Source organism: Falco peregrinus, chromosome 4 (assembly GCF_023634155.1).
Source record: "Falco peregrinus isolate bFalPer1 chromosome 4, bFalPer1.pri, whole genome shotgun sequence".
Classification (NCBI taxonomy): Eukaryota; Metazoa; Chordata; class Aves; order Falconiformes; family Falconidae; genus Falco; species Falco peregrinus.
In genome coordinates, this window is record NC_073724.1 from 95,920,406 (window position 1) to 95,940,846 (window position 20,441).

Below are 20,441 nucleotides of genomic sequence, written 5' to 3' on the forward strand. Positions count from 1 at the left end.
CGTTTTTGACATTAGGTTTGTTCACCAAAGAAAACACAGGCCACAACTAGCTAGTTTGAAAATGGGTTCAAGGATCAATACTCCTTTGCTCAGCATATGGAAAGAGTTTCATTCTAGACAGAGGAGGTGATGATAGTATTATCGCTGAGCCTGATCCAACCAATGTGCCTTTATCAGACACGATTGGTATCCTTAGTAGGTATCATTGCCTGAACTGGAGCTTTCAAAAGCTGAAGGAATTACATAGTTTCTCCTCACCCCACTACCAGACTATCTGTCTTGTTTCCCATGAGCCCGTACCCAGATACACAAATCATTCTCCTATAAAGACTCATCATGTATTTAAGATGGCATCCCAACACACTCGTTCCTTCTTTCCTAATACTGTCTTCAGAGAACTGTGATAAAGAGGAACTGGTATTGAAATATTTGTGGTTCATTGACCAAGTTTTTACATGTGCCCTTGCCCAAATCCCATCACAAGCCTGATTTTGTACAGCATCATATACCAGTTCCCTTTGATTAGAACAAGCACAATTCAGTTCTCAGATCTGGGAACTAACTTCCAATTAGTTTGTCGTCACAGCACAAACAAACTAGCCAGCTGCAGCAAGGTCTTTTACCATCTCATACCAGCATAATCTTCATGCCAGTCCCTCTGCTGCCTTCTCCTCATCCAGGGCATGTGGTCTCTGCTTCTTCCTCCTCTCCCTTCCTTGGCTGCCCAACCCCTTAACAGAACCAGCCACAGCTGCACCTTATCCACATCAGCCAACCCACCGCCCCTGAAGCCAGCCCACAGCTGTATATTATCAATGTTAATTAACCAAGCTTCATTCCTCTACAGTTTGTTAGGAAAAAAAAAAAAAAATTACAGAATCACAGAATGGTTGAGTTCGGAAGGCATCTCTGGAAATAATCTGGTCCAACCTCTCTGCTCAAGCAGGGCCACCTAAAGCAGGCTGCCCAGGACTGCACCCAGATGGCATCTGAGTATCTCTGAGGATGGAGATCCACAACCTCTCTGGGCAACCTGTGCTGGTGCTCAGTCACGCTCACAGCAAAAAAGCATTGTCCAGAGAGAACCCCCTGTGTTTCATTTTGCGCCTATTGCCTCGTGTCCTGTCAATGCCCATCACTGAAAAAAGCCTGGCTTGCTCTAAAGAAAAAATGCCAGCCTTAATACAATTTATTATGTAAACATCTGTGTCAAGCTTACTACTACTCATTGCACACAGACAGAGCTGGCAGCAATCCTCTATATTACATTATCTAATACTTTTCATTCTCAAAGATTGTGGGTTTTTTTTTTTCCTTCCCCTGAGAAATCCTAATTCCTCCATTGTTTCTAGCTAGCACAGTCCCACTACTCAGCACAAACACTTTCCAGATAGGACAGTTTCATGTCTGCCCCAGGAAAGTACAAATTTTACAGGAGAATAAACTTTGGGAAAAATGTGTTCTCCTTTTATTCATTTATATCAAAAGGAGGCTGCTTCAGATGTAATCATCAGACACTGCAGTACTGTGCCACGCACTGCCCACCTGCAGCAACCCCCTGTACACCACCCCACGGGCAGGAATAGCCACAGACAGTGCAAGCCACATGGGTAATCATGGATCCATCCCTGGGTAATCACGGAACCGCTCCTCAGACATTCTCCCTGTAACACTCCACATGGAAGAGGAACTCTCCGTGCTTTGGTGGAAAACTGGACCCTTTTCTGTCAAAACCAGTGACTGTTATTTCTGAGAAAAATGGACAGGAAGGCTCAGGCTTAATAGATGGCATAGAGCTCAGTTTTCAAGGGCTTAAGTTCAGCATACCAAAAGAAGCTATAAAGAATGGTTGCAGAGAACCACAGAAAAATTTGTTTCCTTTTCAAAATCAGAGGCCATCGTATGCAAATGGCAAGTACTGTTATGCAAATAGCATTAATACTACTTAATACTAAATACTATTCAATGAATACTATTTGGTTTCAAAGCATGTCTCCAAATGAATCATTAAGAAATGCCAAATCCTTAATTATAGGGTATTGTGTGCATGCAACATGATAAAGTTAGCAACTACATCATCCCCATATAGCCTTTTTCATAAGGACTTTTACCTCGTTTAGCATGCAGGAGGTTAGCAGGCAAGAATAAAATTAACTATGCCACAGCAACCATAAATAAAGCATTTCCTAACTTTTAAATGTTCAATTTTTAATGTTACTTTGTATGTAATAAAACTTAAAATAGAATTTATAGCCTGTTGTCTTTCAAGCATCCATCTCTGATCAACTTAGAGTGAGCAGCCTAACTGTTCTCTTCCTTCTCTGAACTCTGCATATTTATGTTTCTTTTGCATCTGTATCTATTATTTATTTACTAAAAAGTAATTTTAAAAAAAGTGTTAGGCATTTGCTTTGGTCAAAAATAGCACTGCTGTTTCTAGAATATGGAGAGCATTTCAGGAAAAACAGAAAAACTTTTGACTATTGAAAGGTGGGCCAGTAAATTTAAAAAAATAAATAATTTGGTCAAATGAGCATATTTCACCAACTATCTCCTCTAACATCCTCTCCCTCTATGTAAAGTGCCTCCTGAAGATTTATGAGCTGTTCACTATCAACAGTATGTTATGTTTCTCAAGAACATGCAGTGCTCAGTAGGGAATAGGGTGATGGAATTTTCTGCGTAAAAAATAATTTGTAGGTACAGTAGGAACAACATACAGGAAAAGATAAGATAGTATCCTTAAAATAGGCTGGTGATGGCCCCAAAGAGCAGCGTTTTTCAGGACTATTTTGGATTCAAAGCATTTTGGAGGCTTTAGCTTTTTAGAGCATATTTTCAATATGTAATATAAGGAAACTATTTTTTATAAAAAAGCAATAATAATTATTATTTATATAATTACATAATAATATTTGTGGTTCTCAAAGAGTCTTACTGTTCAATAGAAATGTGCTAATATCCAGCTTGTATTATTAAAATATACAGAAAACAGAGTTTTATTCAGGCAGTCTCAAACTGAACTTGTTTGAGCCACTGTTATTAGGGCTTCATTTTCAAATAGCATCATTCCAGTCAGTATTTTTTTCATTAATTTTGTTTTGAGAAAAGAGTCTCTCATGTTACTGTTTACAATGGAGTGAATTTTATTGCTAATAGGTAAATTGCAAGCATTATTATTTATCTAGTGTAGACATATTTTGAAGTAGAGGTACTGTGGGGTTTGTGTGTTTGCAGGCAAGTATATGCACACGTTCCACAGGCTGAAAATCTGACCTGTAGCTGTTGTAAATTATAAATAGATATTAGTAAATTTATGTTTACATATGAATTAATATAAGCCACCTTACTGCTTAATGGAATCAATAACTATAGCTCTTTTCAGACTTTTGTCCAGTATGAATGCTGCACACTTTCCTCCTTGCTCATCCTAATTTGATGTTAAAATTATTTTTTACAGAGAATCCAGTAGGAAATATTGGTTTTTATTTTAACGCAAGCTATGTGCTGTGTAAAGTATCAGGAGTTCTGGATTTATAAAATATGCCGTTCCAGTCTCTAACACAACATAATGTGTTACCTGGGTATTTTCTGCCATCAGAGAAGAAAGCTCTGATGCTGCCCCTCATCTGGACCACAGCTGCACCTGCCCCCCCTGTTTCTGCAGCTCCTGCCTTGTTTTCCCTCCCCTCCACAACTATATGCTCTCTGTCTCTCCAGGAACTCCTACCTCAGTAGCTTGCTATTAACTTATGTTCAGTATATTTAAAAGTATTTTCTTGAAACTACTCCGAGACACTTTGGTTTTGTAGATCTGCTCAATAAGCAGACCATTGGTTGTTTTAGCCTGTGAGCTGGGTTTTTCTTCCCTCCCCTTACATCTGTGCTCCTCCGCAGTCATTGAATATACAGATTCTGTCTGCCTAATACTTCTTTGCCTCATTTACCATTTCTTGTACTGACTGTCAGAGTAAAATCTCTGACTCTTGTCATAAAATAAAACAGGAAATACTGATATCTGAAATCAGTTACCTTTGTTTAAACAAAGTAATATATCAATAAAAGTGACACAGAAGTACATTCTAAAGATTTGTGTTATTCAGGGATGTCTGCACAGAAACTGATCCTTTATGTGAGCATCTTCAAGATGTAAATAAGATGCTTCAGTGATATAGAAAGTTTACAAACATCAAAATCATTGCCAATTCCAAACTGGACTGAAACCCTGTTAGCTGAATGAGTTTTAATTGCATTGAGAACAAACCTTGGCAATACACGAAATTATATCAAAGTTACTATTAAGGAAGTAATATCAAATCTTATCTACTGCTTATCTGGTAAAAAAGGAATGTCAACTGCTGCTGAACGGTGAGGAGCAAAGATAAATCTTCCAGATCCTCATAGCACAGAGGTTTCATAATAGATGTTTCTAATGACTATTCAAGAAGCTCTTTAATTATGAAATACTATGCATGCTTCTGAATAGCCAGGGAGCTGTACAAAAATGTAATTGGCAGCAAAGATTGCAAATAAATCATTTCACAGACAGGAAGAAAATTCAATCTTAGTAACAGTTATGTAATAGGAACAAAATATGTATAACAAAAACAGGACACCATTTAGTCTTTCAAAAAGATAATTTATAGTGAATGCATATTACTCAAGGCTGTAATCTGTAATTTAATATGTGCATAAGCCATAATGAAAATATCATTATAATTAACTATGAATTACACAATCTTGCATCTTTTGTTTCAAAACTAAAGAATGCTTATTATAAAAGCCCTGCTTCAGTGTTTCACAGTGGTGTTCCCTGCCTTGATTTAACATGCTTGACTTACTGACTGAATCTGTTCTATTTCTGGCTCTCAGGACTGCTCTGAGTCTGTGGGGACTGGGAGGCTGAGTAGGACTACAGATGCACATCTGTGGAAGGTTTTATGCGTGTGCTTTTTTTTTCCTGGTAAACTGGGAGATTATGATTGATGAGCCCAGCATTAGGGTAATGTTATCAGGGACACTTTCTGCCTCTGTCCTTTGTGCCGTCGCCGAGGTCAGACCATAATCATGTTAGCATTGAACATAGTGCTTTATTAATGTTTCATGAGTAACTCCGTAGCAATCAGTCTAGCCTTGTATGGATAAATAAAACTGCTACAACGATCCCTGATGTATACACTGAGCGCTTTAGAAGCTACTGTAATAGGTCTTAAAAGTACCTTGACCGAATGTCTTTTCCAGTCTTTATAATGTCTAATTCTCACAAGTTTAAAGGAACCTCTTTTGATTGAAAACTATTTCCACCTCCATTTCTGTGCTTAGTTAGAAGTGTAAAACACCCAGCTGAACAATCACATAAAACAGCACCAAAACCCTGCCTGCCATTTATTAATTTGCACAGAATTTTAGTGAAGCTTGTTAACCAATTGGTTAAATTATGTTGATTTATGTCACTGTGCCTCTGTGATGCTTTCTAGGCTGTTCTCTACTTGCTTTGGTAAGTCTCAGGATGAAATGCTGAGATTCTTGCTGTTATTTAAGGAAAATGTTTACATTCATAAATGTGCAAGTAGGCTGTATATAAGGATTTGTATTTACTCCCACATAAAACTACACATTATATATGCCTGCAGCAAGCAAAAAATATGTATGAACAGAAGAAAATATTGTCAGCTAGAGAAAAACAAGATCCCATTGTATGTTACAAGGTATCACAGGATCCTTTCCACTGAAAGGGAAGGACTACTGCTGATTTCATTAGACAAGGGATCAGGATAACACTTAATTGAAATATTCCTCAGTTTTCTGTGGCCTTCCTGTAAACATGTTCTCTGCTTGCTTTGCTAAGCTGCTGTAGAAATTCCAGGCTTGCACAAGCTTGCTGTGTTTTACACGTCAGCACCACACCCAGGGTAATTTTTTTTCTCAAGATAGATTCTTGTATAACAGCCAAAGCTTGGCCTGCGGATGACCTAACTGAATAATACATCTGCTGGATGGTTCAAAACATGGAATCAGACGTTAGGTAGGGAATGTCAAACTTTCCAGTCCCTTCATACTTGTTCGTTATTTTGACCAGTCTAGTTCTAGTGAGTAAAAGACAGCATACTGGCAGTTTGCTGGATGCACAACTAAAACCCTATGTGAGGAAGCTTTTCTGATAAAATTATTGCACATTCAAATTATCGTACTTTTAAAATGTAATTCCATTACTTCGTACTACACATACTATCTGCATTTTCATGAAAGGGATTATCCTTCTTTAGCTACTCACTATTTTATAATAAGCTTTATAAAAAACTATGCATATATCATGCTCTTTAAATAACCCAAAGTTATTCACTTTGTTTCTACCCTCTGAACTTCATCCAAATGTGAGTACTTCTTCTGTCATCGAGTCCCCCAGAAGTGAATCCAGTATTCCAGGTGCAGTCTCAAAAGGACCATAGACAGGTACAATTGTTTACATCCTCTGTGATGCAGTGATTCTCCACAGATAGCATCAAAATACAGTTATTTCTGGTGAATATAGAATTAAAGAGTTCTGTCTAATCTAATTGCTACTCATTGTCACCCTTCCCTCGCTACTGCTCTATTTTTAGTACTATTTTTATTTCCAGACTTCTGTTTACTATTGAGTATCTTTAATTCTTTCCTCCCAAGGTGGTTTTCAGTGTATTTTCTGCATCTAATTCAAATAAATCTATGCCTCTTTCTCCTGTTTTCTAGGAAATTCCCAACTTTATTATCATCTGTGAATTTCATCAGACTTGAAGACAGCATGTATCTGTGTAGAACTGAATTTTAACCACTGATCATGCTCTTGCTAAAAGTATATGCTGGGATGAATAAAGGCCATGCAGAAACTGCCTCCAGGCAAAACTGTATAATAATGGCATGATGCTGACATCTGTGGGGACAGGGGTGGAAGACAGTACTGGAAGGGTATGCTACATAAGTGAGATCATTTCTGATTTTAGAAATCTGCAAAGTACTCAGTTGAAGACTGTAATTCTAATACTACTCTAACCTTAACATCAGTTTGTCTGTCTCCTGGCAGTCTGAGCATACTTACACATCTATGGAATCCGTCATTAGAGCTATTACAGCTTAATATTTAAAAGGTGTTTCCAGCCTTTAACTGTCAGGTTTTCTTAAAAGTATTGTCCTGAAGGGCACAAATGTTATGCTCTAAATTCATGCAAGCATCTCTTTTCTTCAAAAGCACAAAAAAAAAAGAGACCTCCTATGCTCTTTTCTAAATAGCAGAAATTGCATGAGAGAAATCAAATTTTAAAAAAATATAATAAAAACCCTGTAATAAAAATTATATATAAGCTAATATATATATATAAACTATATATAAACTAATAAGAAAAGTACATATAAAAACACCTAAAGCTAAAGCTCTTCTTCAATGATCTCTTATCACCTAGTGGCTTTTACGCTCCTATTAATCATTCCACCTTTGTGGAAAGGAAAGATGGAGAAAACACAATTTAGGATACAAGAAGGAACATTCTTTATAAAATTACCCAAAGGGAGTCATTAATATGCATCTCTTATTATATTTCCCAATAGGTGGCAGCTTGTTTATTCTTTTCCACTAAGGTATCACACTGCTGTTCTTACAGATGTCAAAACTAAACCTCTTGGTCAACTTTAGGGTGCTTACTCCTGAGCCCAGTTTGAGTTTAGCCAGAGCCACAATCCAAAAAAGGGCGCCCTGCAGTGGCATGGGAACTCCAGAGACACGTACCTGTGATTGCACATCCCACACCTGAGGACACTGATGGAATGTAGTCATCTTTTGAGGTCACCTCCTTTTTTGCTAGTAAAATTGCTCTTTGATTTATTGTCACCAGCTGTGACAACTACTTGTTTTTTTAAAAGAATGTTATAATATTTGCAGCAATAAGAGAGATCAGCCAAGGAAAAGAAGGAAAATGTTGTTGGGTTTCTCCCTGCCAGTGAAGGACCGCTCCCTGGAACACATTTCTCATGCTTTGTGTAGTGCATTTCATATGCCTCAAGTGATGACGTTGCCATCACTCCCTCAGGAGACTGCTGTACATACGTCAACCGTTTACTGTTCTTAACAGAGGATACTTCTAAATCATATACATCTATCTAGGCATAAGTTTGGCTTTATAATATTCTTCTAATCTTTTGAACTTCATATGGCTATTTTTTCTACCAACTCCTGAAGGGAAATTTTCTTTAAACAGACAGTTCTTGAAAGTAAATTGCCAAACTGATTAGAATGAAACCAATACTGCTGTAGTTCCAATGGTATCTATCCCAAAAGCACTGTAAGAAATAATGCACAAGCTGAGAAGTTATGCAACTGTATGGAAACCCATAGCTTATTGAAAGTGTAGTCCTGACTCTATAAGCAAGATATGCAATATGCATTTTAAGGAAGATCCATTCCCAGAATAGAACCATAAACTGAAATATAGCTGGCCAAATCATCAGAACATAACTTGGTTTTTCCTAAAAAAGACTAGAAGCATATGTACATATTAACTCTACTGTTAATAAAATCATTATTTATTAAATTAAAGCAAAAAATATACAATGTAGATAAATCTTTTTAGTGCTTTCAGTTCTGCAGACTTCATGGTAATTTACATCAGAGCAGCTGTTTTGCAAAATTTCTTCAGAGACTGAAGTTGTTGGCTTAGGTTCACATTTCTACACTTCCAGTTCCTCCCTGATAAAGTGTATAGTTTCAGTCAAGTAAGGAATATAATAATCTCGCAAGATATCAGCATTTGTAATATCCATTAAATTTTTTTATGTAGAAGGTAGTGAGAGGGAAAATACTTGAATTTTCCAGGCTAACCTATATTGTCCAGCTCATGCCCATCGGATGCTTTCTCATGAGAGAGTAAATAACTGAATTCCATCTTCTATGATTTAGGCACATGGAAGGAAAATCCATTGCAAAATAAAGGGTTCTGTCAAGCAAAACAGAATACAAGTTCTCCTTCATTTTTTATTTTTTTTTCTCTAAATCTAGTTCTAAACAGATGAAAAATAGCATTAGGTCATCTTGTTAAAACACAGAACTCCTTACTTAGGCAAAACTAAAGTGCATCTTACCATCCTGTTGATACGGACAAAATCTTCAGGCTTCTTTGCCCACGGAGGGAGATCAACATCATTCACGACTACTTCATCTTCCCTGATTCCCAGACTATAGCCGTTACTGTTGACAAACATCTCTGGTAGGTAGTAAAACTCTGGAATTAACTCCTAGCAAGGAGAAAAAACACAATGAGATTTTACATTTTTACAGAGATGCTAAATGGTGCTGCCAGAATCAGGCTCTGTTGTAGCAGACATTAAAGCATTCCTGGCTTTGTTTATGTTTCTGTGCATTTGTTTAAGGAATTGTATAATCTGGTGGTTTGTACTTACAGTCAAACATATTTTTGATAATGAAATATTCATTATTTATTTTCCCCCTATCTGTTTTTACGAAAAACACAACTTTTGAAAAGCAGTGCATATCAATAAAGGAGACCTTTTCAGAATAACAGGTACAAGAAACTCTATGCTAAGCCTTCAATAGTATGAATAGATTGGGTCTTTTAGTCGCTATTTAACTAAACGGCTTAAAAGGGGGGAAAAGGTTGCTGATGCAGCACTGTCTTGATTTTACTTCCTCTATATTATTTAATTGCAGAAGAAAATGTGGCAATTTGATTATCTATATAAGGAAAAAGAATTCAGGGTGAATTAATTTTTCTACTGTAAGAAAAAATCAAAAATACATGAAGTGAAAAAAGTCAGGACAATAAACGTCCTTAAAACAGAAATACATGATATTTAAACTGTGAAAGATCCATAACTGAGTAGCCAAGATCACCTGCAGTGCATTAAAACATAGGTAAGTTAGGGTGTGAAGTTTTTCCTAATTTGCAGGATAGCTAAACAGAAATGCATTTTGACATAATAAATATTGCCTTTTTTTGCTATTATTTTAGTAGTAAGTATCAACCTGCAATAATAAAAAAGCTTTAAAGCCTGCTATCTTTTCTAATATCTAGATATGGATTAAATTCACTATACTACATTGTTAAAAGCATTATGGCATTCAGTTGTGTAACAGGATCAAAACTGATGACACAGCACCTGAAACCTGAGTCTCTTTGTGGTCCTTTCAAAGGCTGCAGACATGCAAAGCGTAAAAAAAATCACTGCAGACACAAACTCATCTAATTAAATCTGATATGCAACTCCATAGAGAATAGAGCAGTTAAAGCATAGATGGTCCTTTCAAATTCATTCATTTAAAAAAAAAAAAAGAATATTTATGTTACAATGTTAAGTATGTTTAGGGAAGCAATTTACTTGCTTCTTTACATTATTTTTAATATACTAAAAACAGCCTGAATTCAGATTAGACTAAAACACAATGCCAATCAGCATCTAACCAGTGCAAAACACTAACCAAATGAGACATGCCTGAGCTTGAATAACTCATTATGAAATGAGATGTAATTTCAAAAAGCCCAAAATATTTACAAATATTACATGCAGTAAATAATAAAAAAGCAGCTAGAGCAAAGCCAAACTATAAGCAATCCTGAATAACCTAAGAGGTTAAAAGAAAAAAGATTTTACTGACAATCTTAAGTTTGATTACATACCTCTAATTTACCCAGAGTGCTTCTACCAGCAAACTTCCCCCCTTTCCCCTAAACAGGACTCACTAAATCATAAAAGCCTTTTGGTTTCTCTAATGAGGCCAAAAAAAGAATGAACAATCCTTGATGCTGGAGAAAACTAGTTATTAATCTTTCTAGAGCTCAACAAACTACTACTAACATGTGCTACCGTACAAATCATTTGCAAACTAATAGCATTGCCTTAAAGAAAGGAAAAATTCATAAGGACCTCAGAATGGTGAAATATTATGAAGACAAAATTAAATTAAAAGTCAACATTCAAATGAAACGGAATTTTTAAAGAAAAAAGTAAGCAAGGTTTATTTCTATTTTGCATAAAAGCCTTGAAACACATACCACTGTTTTTAATTATTACCATTTTTTATGTAACAAGGTGGTGTACTAACCTGTAAAGTCAAATAGGATGCAAGTTCTTGATTCCGTCAAAGATACATTAACTCTTAAATTTCCCTTTTCGGTTCTAAACGTCCTAGGATCTAATTGTGAACTTTTACATCTAGTGTATCTGAAAGATTTATGCTACCTGAGACACTTCTAGTGTATAAGTGAATTCTACTAACCATCTGACTTGCGGGGTATCTTGAAACAAAGGGATTTAAGTCACTGAATATTTTTAATAGTATTTCCATTTAGTAATTTTATCTCTGTTGCTATTTGCTTTCAGTGTAATTTAATGTTCCCTTGTCTAGTATAGCAGAAAACATAAATAGAAATAGAATAAACAGAAAGCATGCCATTAACTTTCTTCATAAGATTTATTGTGTTGTATATGTTTAGTTTGACCTGTCTTATTCCTGTGCTCTGGAAACTAACCAGTGCCTGACTTCTAAATCCTCCTCAAATAACACTCTGTCTAGAACCCTAATCATTTCAGTTACACAGCTCCTGGGTTTTTTGTTGGTTGCTGTGGTGGTTTTTTTTAGTCCAAGTAACATAACTGGAGAGAGTTTTTAAAAAGTTTAATAAACTTACTGTGTTACAGTCTCAGCATTCTCTTTGATGTTATTTTTAGTGCAGCCTACAATTATGTGTGCTTATTTGAGTACTATTTAGCATGAATTGAACCTTTTCTTGAGATATGAACAATGTCGCATGTGACCTTTCCCAGATACTTACATATTTTCCATACTCTTCATTAACCATTCAGTTTTCTTTGGTATCATTTGATATTCTTCTTGCAATTTTGCTGTCTTCACCATTGACTAGACTAAGAAACCACAATGCTTAAAAGCAGCTCAGATAAATCCACCCTTTTCTCATTTCTAAAGAATGAATTAATATATGCTAACACACAGACCCATTATGAAAACTTGTGGCACTCCTTAAGTATGAACTTGCCAACATTTGGAAAAATCTTTAAAATATGTTTTAGCTATTTAGAAGCATAGAAAATACAAATAATTCAGAGAATTGTGATAGAAAGGTTTGGATTTATCTATTCACTGTTTATTCTGCTGTGAAAAAATGAAGCTGTCCCTTCTACTTCATGCCAAAGGCAGGCGCCAGGTGAGGATGGAAAGACGAATATTCCCTTCCCTAGGGCCCCTGAGCATGCTTTGCTAGGAGTACAAGCCGAGAGAAGCAAAAAGAGGTAGGATTAAGCAAGGAGAGAGCCTGGGAGATGGCTGGGAAAATGATGGAGCAGACAGGAGCAAACTTCGGTGGAGACGGCAAGACGAGAACCGGGGCCCAGAGAGAATTGCTTTAACCAAGAAGCCACTTAAAGTTGCAAGAATGAACACAAGTATGAAGGAAAGGATAACACTCGCTAGAGTTATTTTCAACACTTATTTACATTTTTCTCAGCCAGAGTTTGGGTTTTCTTTGTTTCATCAGTGGGTTTGTGCCAGTTCATATTCTAATAAAGATTATAACTAGAGACAGCTCTTTTGGTGCTCTTTGGTGCTTTGCCTGTTAAGGACACCTCAACTATTTCAGGGTCACATTTGGAGAGGTCACCTTGCCCATTCCTCTGTTCCAGAAGAGGTTCAGCTATACCATCTTTTCTGCCAGACATGTCTATCCTGTTGTCCTAGAATTTGAGTGACAGCAACTCCACAATCCTTCCATCAACTGACTTCAGCATTCTTCATCTGAGGAAGTTTTACCTAATGCTGGGCCTAAATCTTGCATTACACAATCTAAGTCCATTTTTCCCTGTCCTAGCTATCAGTCCATCCCAGATACAGAGAACAAATTACTGTTTTCTCTTTGCATAGTTTATTACTTGTTTGGAAAGCATTATCCTACCAGCTTTACAGCCTTTCAGGTCCAAAAAGCCAAATGAAGAACAATGATTTTACCTTCTGTATTGCCGCATTACTTAAGTTTTAGTTAGAGATGTGTAATATATTCTTATCATCTCCCAAATTAGCTAGTAGAATTATTCCTAAACAGTGCACAACTTAATTTATTCCTATATATCCTTTGGCCTTACTGTATTTCGTCATATGTTCATCACACAGAAGCCAAAATAAATGTTTTTCTCAACTTCTGTGGTCTTTAGATCAGAGAATGAGATTGCATACTTTTCTGACAGCATCTGCTATTTTTCATTCGGTTTTATGCACAGTGTAATTTGCCATACAGCAGACCTTCCTACAAATGACCAGCTTCGTACTTTAGAAGGGTCACTGTTAAATTCACCCTGAAGATAACGACAAGGACACTCAGAAATCAACAGGGGAAAAATGTGTCTCGGGGATGGTATTTACACCAAGGGATGGGACACAGAGGACCTTCTATCTCCCAGTCTGCTTTCCACTTGACAGACAGAATAGTTGCACAGTGTATCCTTAAAACTCCTATTGCATCACCCATGGCACTAGTGGTAAAAGTCAGTGCAAAGCCAGGTCTATGCAAAGGAGTGCTTGTTTGAAGCTACCATGATTTTGGGAAGTTTATGTTTCAAGCTACAAATGCTCACGGAAGAAAAATCTCATTTTTATTTTTTTTTCCTATACTACAAACATTGAGTCAGCCAGTGTAAAACAGGACATGAAGGAAAACATAAAAATAACAACATAAAAAAGCTTTCCCAGAAGTTACATCAGTTTGCAGGCAGCAAATGAGGGAATGAAAACAAAAAAGATAGGTCAATATCTTTTAATAGTCTGGTATTTCTAAAATATTCACAGACCAATTAAGTGGTTTAGATGCATATTGTTACTATATGCCATTCAGCTGATAGATAATTTTGCATATAAATGATAAAATGCAGTAAATTTTATTGGCTTCTTTGCTCTTGCCAAAATATATCAAAGGTTCTAAATAAATCTTTCTGACTACATAACCTGTCATGGGTAATTTCTTACCACAAGAAATATCTAGAGTTCAAAGAGTTAATAAAAATAGGGATTCTAGTGATCTAAATCTATTTGCCGTAATTTCTGTCTAGTCGTCCTTGACATTTCACAAGCTGGTAACCTTCTCTGCTCCCCTTTCATTCACACTTCTAATAAGACAGGTTAGCTTTCTATCATTTAATAGTCAGCTACCTTTCAAACTGCCTGAGAAGCCTGGCTCTTCTTAGATGAAGAACGATGCAGTAAAGCTACTGAGGGGTGTAAAAAACAGAGCTAAAATGAATATTATAACAGACATTTCTTGTCTGTAAATGTGATCTCTAGTTTATTTTAATAGCTATACTAAAACCCCAAGGTATAGTTAACAGTATTATATGCCTTGTGTCTTCATATAAGAAAACATCCCCAAATGCATTTTCTAATTTACAAGCCTGTGACAAATCCAAGCTGCTGAGAAATTAAACTTTTAAAATATGTCTTGGGGTGATAGAGGACCACTATTAACACTATCATAATTGTACACCACTTGCATCAAATCTGACGTTTCTGTTTAATATGTTTTGCTAAGGGTATGCCATTTTATGGCCTCCCAATGAAATCAAATCCAACACAGACGTTTTCACTTTTCTAATATAATTCACTTCAAGGTTTTAAAGCTGCCATTTCTTTTTCTTTCTTTCTTTTCCTCCCAAAAGGTCGATCCCCTGGCATCCATTAATTCCACAAGAGCCTAGTACTGGGTCAACGAGTCAGTCATGAGTACTTCCACTAACCGTGTTAATTCACACTGAGGCACCTCAATGACATTTTGTCAGAGCTACCTTTCTAACTTCTAAACACGCTATTCAAAAAGCCATATAACAAGTTTGAGAGGCATTAGGAAAGATTAGTGCCTGAACAGGAGGTTCTGAGGAAGTCAATGTTACCAAAAACTGGAGCCAGGGTGTGGAGGGAAAGGAAAAAATGTGAAAGCTGACTGGCCACGTTATGGTCATTTCTGGGTGACTTGCTTCCGCAAAGGTCACACTGCGAATGTTCATTCTTTCTCCAGCTTGTACTGATTATCTCGAGAGAAGGTCGATGTTGATAAAGGGAGACACAATAAAATAAACTCTGTTACCCAGGTTCTCCCTTGTGTGTTACCACGCTAACATGGCACATACCATACTAATTCTGTTTCATCCACTGTAGGTGAACCGGTTTCTTTGAAAATGAACAAAACCCAGCCCAAATGTAAGGAACAAAATTGTCTAAGTAGCTCTTTAGCCATCGATTGAGCAATATTCCATCATATGCTACATTTTTCAATATAAAGGTATATTTCAATATATTCATATTTCAATATGAAATATATTCATATTTCAATATAAAGGTATACCTTTTGCCACAATTCAAGATTCAGTAATTCCAGCTTGTTCTTCCAGCTGATCAAACTACTGCCACAGCCCTACTTTCATTAGCTCAAGTATGAAAAAATTCAGTTCCAGAGGAGACTACACATAGGCAAAGGGAGAGAGGGAAGGCGGAAGGAGGGAAGGATAAAGGGAGAAACAGAGGGAGAACGCCAGAGGGGATACATGTATGAAAAAAGGAGACTGACCCACAGAAGTGCAGCATCCTAAACAGATATACATTCTTCTGCAACTGTCACGTTATCTGTTTTTTAAATTTCGATGCAGAACTTCTTAGAATTGGTTTGGATGTTTCTTTTAAAACTACACTGAGACTTCAAAAAAACACTGCTATGGGAAGTGTCTGAGTTGCTTAGAAATCTCAATGTACTAGTCAAAACTGACCTACTTCAGAAGTGACTTAAGCACCTAATAATAAAGCACTTCATAGTCCTCTTGCTTAAACAGTAACTGATGAAAAAGTCATAACACAGATTTTACTTTCTAAAAAAATTAATTTTGAAAGGATTTTTTAAATTAGACATTGCTAATAAAGATTTAAGGTAATTCACATAATTATTTAATACAGTACATGAAAGCAAAAATTGTGGCCATCTTACAGTACACAGCATTGAAGAACATCAGATTAATTCATTATACAGGCTGTTTTAAAATTATTTCATAACCTGTGCCACAGTAATTAATGCGATTACTGAGATCAGAGATTAAATGAACTTAAAGCAGCTCAGATGAATTTCAAATGTATGATAAGGAATAAATGAATAATGAACACTTGCTATTGTTAACAGTTTTCAAAGTTTGCTGCTTTGATGGATAGCCCATATTCCATGCACTTAATATTTACTATAAAGACTCAAAAAATCTTCAGGGCAGGAAAATTTACAGCGTGGGAATCCACGCTGCCAAAGACCCTCATTTATAACTGCATGTGCAGACAGAAAAAGCTACACAAATACGCAGAACACTTTGACAGAGAACATGCTTTAAGAGTTTCTAATCGCACACAACCTCTATACATCTTCTCTTTTGCACACTGTGTACTTTCTTGCAGTTGCGCTAGATAAATACTAGAAGTTTCCAGACAGCTGAACATGAATTTTTTGATGTTTCACACTCTCACAGTTGAAGGTCTTTTGTTGTGCAAGACAGTGGTTGCTGCTCATAGGAGAGTGGGCAAAATGAGTAGAGATTTTGAGGGGGTTTCTTGGTTCCCTAAAGCTCACTGCTCTTCCGGTCCCTGAAAACTTGATTAAAATGTTTAAAAAGCCTGTAAGGCATTCCAAGCAGTAGCACAACTAATCTGAAAAACTGGGGCATTTGTAGTATTAATAATAGCTCAGTTTCCCATCCTATTGCAGAAAGGACTCCAAGGCCTCAGGGAAAGGTTGGCCCTGATGTCATGGCATTGAGAAATGCAGTTCATTAAGATCTTAAGCAACAAACAACAGCAACAATTAGCTGCTATACTCATTCTTGATTTATCGCTAAGAAACAGTGTCTACAAATGGAAAGGGCCTAAAGGGTCAACTTGCACATCCTCTTGCCAATTCGTGATTGTCCCTGATGCTTTTCCAGTGCTTTGCCAGTCTGTTTCTAAGAAGCTCAAGAAGTAAGGGTTTTACTACTTCCCCTTGTGGGGGTATTCAAATTCACAGAATACTCAATTTCACTTTAACTTTTCATACTCTGTTGCCTAAGTAAGCATTTTTCAACTCTGATCCCTTTCCTCTGAGGTTTACCTCTTTGTTCACTGACAAACAATTCTCCTCCCATTTGTATGTTTGCATAGTTCATAGCATTTATATTACCACGTCTTCACTTTTAGACATTAATTATGCCACACACATACACATTTCCCTTCCTATATCCAACTCCTTAAACACATTTGCTGCTCTTCTTATGGGTCCTTCCATTTCGGGTATATACTTCCACTAGCCAGTTCCCAGCAAAGAGAGCAGTAAGAACTGCTTTATCAATTACAAATAAATACTAAAAACTGAATGAGGAAAAAACAAAAAGTTTTTTGCTTCAAGATAAGAGCTCTGAAAAAAATGAATGATTAATCAGGCTGTTTCAGGTGGAATTTGGGTGCCATGAGATATTCTAGGTGTTATAACGCTAAGGACGCAGCTTCAGTCTCACGATAAGCTTTCTGTCACCCTGCTGATCTTCAAGTTTCCTTGTTAAACTGAACACAAAACAGCAATGCATTGACATACATTGTTTAGGCTACCAAAACGGACTTTGGTAGACTTACGCCAGGAGTGGCTTTGTATTAATATATAATAAAATAATTTGATGATGCAATACATTGAATGCTGGTATAAAATACATCTTAAAATATCTTCTGCTTTCCACCTGATTTTTTACTTTTTCTTTTTTATTTAGGTAGCTTATGAACTTTTTCTGTTTGCTTTATCATGCCTTAAAGATTCACATTATTTTCAAAACCACTTTTCTTTATCGATTTTTACCTTAAGATGAATCAACTCATGATAAATCAATTCAAGGTTAATTTCTAAACCTACCTTCCCTGTATCTTCATTAATTAATGAAACTATATTTTAAACAGCATCTTTCATCCCTAAAGTATCCCTCAACAGACACATCAGGAATTATCTGGAGAAAACATTTATTGGCTAACATACCTCATCTGTCCCTCCCATATCAGATTTTCTGTAATGATTTAGCCCCAAGTAGGATTTTTTTTCTAATGGCATAATGGAAATGAATATATATCTAACTTTGACTCTGGGGCTCTACGGCAGACTTCCAAGTATGTTGTAGAATACATTTCACAATCTTTCCCCAAGTGTAGCTCTGACCCTTAATTTTTACTCTCTTACCCAAGTTATCCCCAACTCCCTTTCTTAAATGCAATGACATTAAAGTACATAGCTGCCCCACATCTTCACCTTTTGCCTTCCTTTTCCGAGGAGGAGGATCTGGTTTTGAGCATCTTTTTAATACTTGTTTTATTCTAATAACTTGGGGGGGTTTCAATAGAAATACATTTTGTAGTGCAACTGTTATCCCACCATAATTCCCACATCTTTGCAATAGCTGGCAGCAGCAGTTTAAATTACCGCACTTTGTACACAAGACTCCTGGTATTTTCATATAAACATTTCAGTTCTTTGTTTTACAGATAACTCATTCAGCTGCTAGTTTAGGAACAATCCTTTCACTAATTATATACCCTAGCTGAATACCGTCCCTCTGTCTGTCCACAGATATTCCTTTATCTTTTGCAATGCCTTCATGTATTTAACTGCCCTCCTCCTGTGTACTAAAGCCAGACAAGAAGATTACTGTCACTTCCAACTGTCTTCCCTTATTCCTCAGTTTAAGGCTCTTATGTTGTTTCAGCCCCGCTCCTAGGAAGCCATTTTCTCAGATATTCTGGTGGGATTCTAGGAAAGCCAGATTTCATTGAAAGGGAAAAATCAAAATGTCAGCACTCTTAATTTGAAGAAAAATGGTTGCATTTCAAATATAGTAGATATTATCTTGAATTCCTTCCAGGTTCTGATATTTCCTTTGTTTTTCTTACAAAAGTAACAGTAATAGTACTTAAAATACTATTGACTTTCAGAGGAGCATAAATAAACCTGAAAAGGGCTGTAAGAGGTTTAGGTTAATTTCTTTTCTTTAAAAAGCATTTTCTCACATATGTTATAATGGCCATACAATTTACAACTCATTATCCCAACTAGCAGCTAAAAAATAACAACACGTTTTGTCCACATACACTTCTGAGACTGCTGGAATATTTATGAGAACTGGAGCTCTGGTATAAAAAACAGCAATAAATTTACATCTTCTTTTGTTTAGTTAAGTAAAAAATATAATGGCAACAGGACCTTGACTTTAGCATTTCCTAGTATGAGTGGTGGTATCAAAACAGGGAAAACATTCACTTTAAAATAAAGTTTAAAAGTTTTTAAAAATAACAATTAATGATATACTGCAGCCTTTGCCTACCTTATTACTAGAAAATGAGAATCAAGAAAGGACCATATTATTCAAACTGTTATTAGATTTTGGTTTATTTCTGATAAGGTCCCATCTATATGAATAATATCCCTTTGTATTTAACAATAGGTAAGGAATAACAACAGAAAAATCACCCTGCTCTCCGGCTGTTTCTGTATATCGTGTAGAAGTTGTTTTAATCTAATGCGTATTGTTGCATAATATCCCCAGGCACATTCAAGTAAAAGCCAAAGCTGTACAGAAAAGCCAACATTTTAAATGGGTCTTGTCATTAATGCTTTATTAATTGCCCCAGGCAATGCAAACCCAGAGCTAGGCAAGCTATAACAATATGACACTTTAAGGTCAAATCCAATTCCTGCTGTGTTTTATGGAGTGGGCCAAATATTGAGTTAACAGCAGGAAAGAACAATTTATTGGGCTTTTCTCCTTCTCCTGATTATCTGTTCTAAATTAGATCATTTAGGTTGTTTTTCTCCAAAAACAAAACACCTTTTGTCCACTCAACTTCAAAGAATCTTTGATTGTTTCTGTTAGAACAATTCTTAGTAAGATCTACCTTTTATTTAAACTGTACCTAGTGTACTGAATATAAAGATATGAAATATAAAAACTTCTTTGTCCCTACATAAAACAAAATACCATAAATGAAAATGCACGTTTCTAAATTTATTTAGTATAGAAGTTACCTTCACATCTGAGGTATCTCTTTGGCTGTTCCTCCAAGACCTGGCTACTGAAGAGAAGGTTCGATCTGGGTGGTCAAATTTGCCATCATTTGCATTTAGAAAGAATGTTGTAAAGGGCTCCTGTAGTCAATGAAATGAAGATGGATTAAGAAAACAACAGAAGGAATCATGCAGCAGGTTTCTAACAAAATCTAAATTACTTTTGCAGATCAAAATACTTCATAAAGGCAGAATTAAAGAAAAATATGACACATCATGGTTATATCCATGCATGGATATCTCTACTGAATATCTTAATACATTTATTGGCACTAACACATTTTACACGCACAAATCTTG

At 36.2% G+C, this 20,441-nt stretch overlaps 1 protein-coding gene across 3 annotated transcripts in view; it reads right to left on the bottom strand.

The window, feature by feature from the left end:
* The window catches only part of NBEA (neurobeachin), a 509,659-nt gene that overhangs the window by 48,628 nt on the left and 440,590 nt on the right, over positions 1-20,441 (bottom strand). For all 3 annotated transcript variants that reach the window (XM_027792046.2, XM_055802616.1, XM_005241160.4), the window contains 2 exons: positions 20,103-20,222; positions 9,109-9,261 (listed from right to left, as the gene is read on the bottom strand). In XM_027792046.2, coding sequence (XP_027647847.2) covers positions 9,109-9,261; positions 20,103-20,222 — 273 coding nt within the window. The remainder of the gene's footprint in view (positions 1-9,108; positions 9,262-20,102; positions 20,223-20,441) is intronic.